Below are 7,500 nucleotides of genomic sequence, written 5' to 3' on the forward strand. Positions count from 1 at the left end.
ATACAGGAATAAAACGAAACGGCATTTCTACTTAAGCTCAATTGTCAATTATTCAGCTGCCTTTTTGCTTGTTTAGGAACAAATTACCCTCCTCCATCCCCAGCTCCTACTTTTGCCACAGTCAGGACTCGGCTTTCTGATACTGCTTGTTGAATCAGACTCCTTTTATCTTGAATAATGTGTTACACTTACATATCTTTAAGTAAGTTTCTGTCTCTATCGGATGCATTCATGTCCGTGTGTAACCTGCAGTGCATCGTGGGTCTCGACTGAACGTCTCACCTTGGCAGTTCCTTCCGTCCGCTGAGATCTCGAAGCCAGCGTTGCACACGCAGTGGAAGCTGCCATCGGTGTTGACGCAGCGGCCGTTGTTACAGATGCGACCGTTGGCCACACACTCATCCAGATCTGCAGAAAGCGAGCAGACGTGAGCATGTGTGTGTGTGTGTGTGTGTGTGTGCACTAGGGACGCACAATACTGGATTTTGCCGATATCCGATATGCCGATATTTTTCAACTAATTTTGACCGATAGCTGATGCAGATACCGATATATTATCTTATGTTTGAAAACAACACCAAGTATCTCCTGTGAAGAGATTAGAAACAAAAACTTACTCGTTTGAGTTGTAAAAAATATTTTTTATAATATGTTTGAATAAAATAAACATTTTACATCAATAAATAAATCTGTGTATATAATAGTTATTTAATTTACAAGTGTCATGTTCAAGTGCATCTGACCTTTAAATCAAAACATACCCATGATCAAATCATTTTATTTATCTATTCAGTAATATTAAATTTTTTTTCAAATGAATTATGAAAACTTGTAAGTTCTTACATTTTTTTAGTATTTGTACAGCAATTTTGCTTTAGACCATCTAATAATGTTAAACCCACAATTAACATCGTATGGTTTCGACTGCATTTGTCTGAGAAAAAAAACTTAAGGCTTAAAATGTACTCTAAAACTTTAATAAAGTTTATTACTTCTTACTAGTGATCAACCTATATATCGGCCGATATTTGGCAGTTTTCAAATATCGGTATGCCATCAGCATTAAAGGATTCAATTCGCAGAGAACACGAGATCATGCTGGATAAAAATGCACACTTCACAAGATCTCAAAGCTGAATTCCACTAAGTTTGCAAGGTTTGTGATAGTAGATGTTCATTAGTCATTAAAAGATTTGTTTAAATTATGTAAATGAATATTGGCTTTAACTTTAAACTTGTGATTTTTAAATTATGCTAGGCTTTATGCATTTGTTATTTGTTCACTTGTCATATTCATATCATTTTCATGTGTGCTGTATGTAAAATGAGTGTTACCCTGGCTTTATTTGAAAAATATAATTCCCATCGCACACAAACTTCCCAGATTACAGAGTGCCCTGTTGGTTACTTTATTTTTTATAATATTTTTATTAAATATTTATTTATATGTAAAAAATCCTATATCATCTAAAGTATAAGTATGTTTATTTTACACATTTACTTTTTAATCCATTGTCAAATTATTTAAATATTTTTTTTAATATTACAAAAATAATAATTATATTGGATTTATATCGGCCTAACTGCTTTCCAAGATATCAACATCGGCTGTCAAAAAAACAATATCGGCCGACCACTACTTACAACAAATATGTTTTTGCTTAAAACTAACCAAAATTTGTAGTAATTTGTGTGCAGAGAGACTTTTGAGTGTTGTTTCAAAATAAAAGGGAATGCATATATCGGTATCGGTGTCGACTTCATCTAAAATGATTAGAAAAATATCGGCATATCAAATATCGGCAAAAATTTAACATCATGCACCCCTAGTTCCTATAATTATTGTGCATCTCTAGTGTGCAGATGTGGTGTGTGTGTGTGTGTGTGTGTGTGTGGTTACCTCTGCACTCGGTTCTGGTGGCCGTGCTCTGGAATCCTGTGGGACACTGGCAGTAATAGGATCCAGGTGTGTTCACACACTCCCCATTCACACAGGGGCTCCGCTCACACTCGTTCGCATCTAAACACACACACAACACATGATCACACACTCGACGCAGACACCTTCCACACGTCTGATATCAGGCGACACACTGACCGATGCATTCACCGCGGCCGTCCAGCCGGTAGCCCATGTTGCACTCGCAGCGGTAGCTGCCTGGCGTCGGCACACAGCGGCCGTTGATGCACAGGTTACGAAACGCATCGCACATGTTGGTGATGTTCTGAGGCAAGATGACTGAGAGAGAGAGAGGCGGGAAAAATTCATTAAAGTTCACTGATCAAGTGCATTTTAACTCTGAAGCAAACAGGAAGTGACTGAAGTGTGTTCAACACACAGCTCTTTCATCAGATCTGCCTGACATTTGGAACAGATGATTCTGACACACAGCCAGTAAGAAGTTACTGAAGTGTTGTTGATATGAACAGTTTCTTATATCAATCCATTTGTGACAATATTACAAACTGACAGCAAGGATGTAAAACAGGAAGTGAGGTGTGTCTTTGCCCTTCAGAGTGTTTCAGTACAGAGTGCAGAGGTGTTTGTTTGTGTGTATTACTAGGTTTGATGGTGAAGGAGGGAAGGTCAACAGATGTGGGCGGCAAAGGTATCGGATCTCGTGGTTGATGAGGAAACACCGGACCAGGACCAGGACCAGGACCAGGACCAGGACGAGGACCCGGAATCGGACCAGGACCAGGAAGTGGTACCAGATCTGGTCGGTCTGGATCAGGAACCGTGGGACTATACAGACAGAGTCTCTGATACTCATCTGAGTGGGAAGAGAGACAGTATTATTCAGTTTTTATATTCATATTCAATTCATTTTATTCACTTAGTTAAGTTAGAATGAAGATGTTACAATTTCTGTACCATAATAATTAGGGCTGCAGTAAACGGTTATTTTAATAATCGATTAATCTAAGGATTATTAGGCTGTTTATATACCACTCGAATAAATGATCTCTCCAGTGATGTGTGGTTTGTGAGGAGGACAGTATTTGTCTGAGATACAACTATGTGTAAATCTGGAATCTGAGGGAGCAAAAAAATCTAAATATTAAGAAAATCATCTTTAAAGTTGTTCAGATGAAGTTCTTAGCAATGAATATTACTAATCAAACATTAAGTTTTGATATATTTACAGTAGGAGATTTACTAAATATCTTCATGAACATGATCTTTACTTAATATCCTAATGATTTTTGTTATAAAAGAGAAATGTATAATTGTGACTCATACAGTGTATTGTTGTCTATTTCTACAAATATATCTGTGACACTGATGATAATCAAAACCATCCTGAGATAAATAAAGCTTTGATCTCTGCAAGCCAAACTATCACTTGTTTTCCCACTAATAAAAAGATGTTGTCATTCTCTGGCTCTACACTGGAGAGCTGCTTTATAACAGAAAATCTATTGATGGATCGACCTGATGCTCATTATCGGGATTGAACAGATGAGACTGATCCAAATCCGATATTTAGCGTATGCTATTCTGTGTTGTTGTTAAGTCCCACTAAAGGTTTTAATAGTGCCTGTTCAAAACACTGTTCTTCAATGTTTTCCATGTCAATGAAATAAAAACCAAGTAAAGCCTCCAGTAAAGCTGTCTGAATTGAACTGAGAGACTGAGAGTGTTGTGAATTCTCCTCCTCACCGGTTCCGCGGATGGGACACATCTCTGGGACGGCGGATCCGGACCAGCATCCTCTGTTCTCACAGCAGCACTGGCTCTTGGACAAGCGCTGCGGCAGCAGGTTAGCACAGCGCCCGCTCACGATGTTAGCGTAGCAGAAGCCCGTCCGAGCGTCTGGAGCGGAGCACAATTCACAATATTTCTACATGTACAAACTGTTTCATATGATCATGTGTGCGTATTATGATTGGCTGGGTTAAAACTCACATCTTATTGGCTAAAGAGAACATCTGTTTAAAAAGCATTTGTGAATCTGTGAAACATCCTTTAGTGATCCACAAACACACATCTACCCAGCTAACAGAGAAAGGTTTTCTCAAAGTTATGATCAAACGTTAACAGAACGTTAATAATGTTCTTAAAGTGTTGGTATTAATATAATATGTGTACATTTATTGAAACATTTCAGTTGGACATTCATCTAATGTTTCTTTAAATGTTGCTACTTGTTACAGAATGTTCAGAGAATGTTCAAAAGTAACGTTTCTTTAATGTTTGTAAAATGATACAATTGAATGTTCCCTTAACATTCTCATTAAAAAATTCTTTTTTTAATATTTAAATGTTTTGAATGTTCAAAGAGCTTTCAGAAATAGTGTTAGAGCATATTTTTGTTAGCTGGGTACATGCGTATGTCACCTCGCGTTGGGTACGTGGCCACACACACACTCACACACACACACACACACACACACGGTGTGACAGCGCAGTCTGTGTATGACAGAGCATCTCCAGCTGCAGAAGTAACGCGAGGGAGCGACCGGAGTGTGATGATGGAGGAGAAGAGAGGGATGTTTGGCTCAGGAAACGTTTGGAGTGGATCGAGTCATTGAGCACATTCCTTCCACACAGACACAGCCAACACACATCAGCTGAAGACCACTGACCCACTTACACACACACACACACACACACAGAGGACGGCTTCCTCTGAAGGTCTCACACACAAACACTTATTTTTACAGTTTCATGCAATTGATCAGCAAATCTGTACATGTTCTGTTAAAATCAGTTCAAGTCAAATGACATTCGAACCCGGTTCGCTGAATCAGGGATCCGTCAGATAATGTGAATACTGAAACTAAATTATTTCTGCAGTCAGCAAAATTCTTATATATCTCAGCACCGTGTTTCATCACATTCTATGGTTACTATTATACCTAGAAAAAAACTTTTGTTTGAAAATGTATACTAAATGTGACAAACAAGAAGTCAACTGCTCTGATCATGTGACAATTTGCACTAAACATGTGACCCTTTATTATTGCAGAAAATGCACTAAAACACCTGTGAGTAACATTTTTAGAGCTTTATAAATAAAAACCTTCTTTACGGTCACATTATTGACCGGTGGGATTAAACAGGTTAAGAACATGTGAACAGTTTCTCTGCAGACACACACACACACACAGAGGAAACACACACAGCAGGAAGCAGACCGGAGGAGAGGCTGATGAATCAGACAGTGACCGTGAGAGCGGGTAAGAGCGGGTCAGACTCACCGATGCAGCGCGAGCCGTCCAGCGCCGTGTCGAAGCCCACTGGACACCTGCAGAAGAAGCTGCCGATGGTGTTCGAGCACTGACCTCCGCCGCACAGACCCGGGACATGAGAGCACTCGTCAACGTCTGAGAGACACACACATCAGAGCATCACTTAAACTAACCAGAACACTTTTTCACTGGAGGAAGTGTTATTCTGGATTATAGACTCTATGTGTTTGAGTTAAAATCATCTTAATGCTGGATGTGTTTCAGGTTTTGTCTTCTCCAGATGTTCACTGATGGACTGGAGTGCTGTGGATTATTGGGATGTTTTTATCAGACTCTCATTCTGACGGCACCCATTCACTACGGATGGGACTCAAAAATCAATTCCAATTCCAGAATTGGATATTTAAGGTCAGGAGTCGGATACTTGTAAAATTAAAATGTCAATCCCAGCTATCAATTCGCATTTTTTATTCTTAGCTGCCAAAAAGTGCCTTTTAAAAGTTTATTTGTTCACAAAATGAATATGTTTGATATCTAAATGTTTGACTTGCACATTGGAATCAATAAGAATGGGAATCGATCAAAGAAATAAACTCATCTACATCTGGGATGATCTGAGGGTGAGTTTTGAGAAACACTCAACAAGCTCATTTTGAATCTAAATAAAGTCTCACGTTATATTTCTCAATCAGACTCAGATTCTGGCGCCCAGATTACTAAAGAGAGCTACGACCCGTCACCTACACAGCCCTGCAGCCGCGGGACGCTGCGTTTGAAGGGGTTCTGCTGTGTGATGTGAATTATTGAGCAATATCAATATCAGATTTACTGTCAGACGACTGACCGCAGCTTCTCCGCAGTGAAATACGACTTGACTAATAATGGACAGCAGTCTGAGTTTGGCTCTCGCTCGGGTGCTTTCCAGAGCCCTTATTTCTGGGTGTGGGGTGGGTACGGATCTCACACACACACACACACACACACACTCGCTTCTGCTTCAGAGTCTCACTCCAGTTCAGTAATGACCTGTTCGATCGAACACAAGTAAAACAAACTCTCCAGACTCTCTCCGTCTGTCCTAAAAACATCGGCTCTGAGATAATGACAGAAGATTCAGACTCGCTGTCTAATCAGACCGCAAGAGAACCAGCACATCGTCTTCTGTGACCATCATCATCCATGATGAACATAATGATTGCACTGAACTGTGGATGGAGTTTGATTAAACAGAGATTATGTGAGAGAGTCAAAGATCTACCATTCGACTGTAAAACATACATGTGTAGCTGAACTAAACCAGATTAAACCAGAAACACTCTCACAGCTGAAGATGACAAAAATACACACGGATAAATGTTCAGAGGAGCTTAGGCTCAGATGATTCTCCAAAAGGACCTCAAGAGAGACACAAACAGGCTCAAATGAGTCACTAGTCTTCATCTGATGAGAAAGGGTTCATTTGTTTGTTTCAGTGTTTCGTTTTGAGACCTGACTGCAGGTTTTGGTCTCTTTCCAACTATCCCAAAATATGTTCCAAAAACGTTTGCCAACATTGAGTTGTGAAAATGTTACTTCTGAACATTCAAAACATCCATTAGTATTTTTTTCTTGATAATACATGAACATTCCATTTTATCACTTTGCAAAGATGTTACATTTGAATGTTCTCTGAACATTCTAAAAATGTTATTTATAAAACATTAGATGATGTAATAATGTTGTTGACTTTTTATCAGAAGTCTCTGATTGTTCCACTTTCGCTAGCAGAGACTTCTGAGATGTTAAAGAGAGGTAAACTCCAGCTGAAGAATGAGTTCTGACGTCTGTGTGTGTCATTACCTTCGCATTTCTGTGTGATTTCGTTGAACTTGTGTCCAGCAGGGCATTTGCACTCAAATGAGCCCACGGTATTCACACAGTTTCCCCCCTGACAGAGTCCAGGAATGGCCTGGCACTCGTCCACGTCTGCACACACACACACACACACACACACACACACAGAGAGAGAGGAAATGCTTTAACAACACAACACAACAGATGCACTTAAATCAGTGTGTATAATTCAAAACAGATCAACACGAGGAGGAAATATCAGAGCTCTGGTCTCAAGTGTGTTTGTGGAGCCTGAGAAGAGTTAAGACATAAACAAATCATAATCTTCAGATTGTGCTCTATTTCTGTATGACTAATCAGATGTAAGTAAATGAGTGTCATTGATCGTGTCACACTCAAATGATCTTCTGTTGGATAAATCACACTGTTTTACCCACAATAAAGAATATTTACTCACTACAGTTCAAAAGG

At 39.3% G+C, this 7,500-nt stretch overlaps 1 protein-coding gene across 2 annotated transcripts in view; it reads right to left on the bottom strand.

The window, feature by feature from the left end:
- fbn1 (fibrillin 1) overlaps positions 1-7,500 on the bottom strand; it is a 55,348-nt gene that overhangs the window by 37,445 nt on the left and 10,403 nt on the right. For both annotated transcript variants that reach the window (XM_026286902.1, XM_026286901.1), the window contains exons 8-14: positions 7,036-7,161; positions 5,206-5,331; positions 3,665-3,817; positions 2,562-2,774; positions 2,099-2,239; positions 1,901-2,020; positions 283-408 (exon numbers count right to left, since the gene is read on the bottom strand). In XM_026286902.1, coding sequence (XP_026142687.1) covers positions 283-408; positions 1,901-2,020; positions 2,099-2,239; positions 2,562-2,774; positions 3,665-3,817; positions 5,206-5,331; positions 7,036-7,161 — 1,005 coding nt within the window. The remainder of the gene's footprint in view (positions 1-282; positions 409-1,900; positions 2,021-2,098; positions 2,240-2,561; positions 2,775-3,664; positions 3,818-5,205; positions 5,332-7,035; positions 7,162-7,500) is intronic.

The sequence above is a fragment of the Carassius auratus genome, chromosome 18 (genome assembly GCF_003368295.1).
Source record: "Carassius auratus strain Wakin chromosome 18, ASM336829v1, whole genome shotgun sequence".
NCBI classification, from domain to species: domain Eukaryota; kingdom Metazoa; phylum Chordata; class Actinopteri; order Cypriniformes; family Cyprinidae; genus Carassius; species Carassius auratus.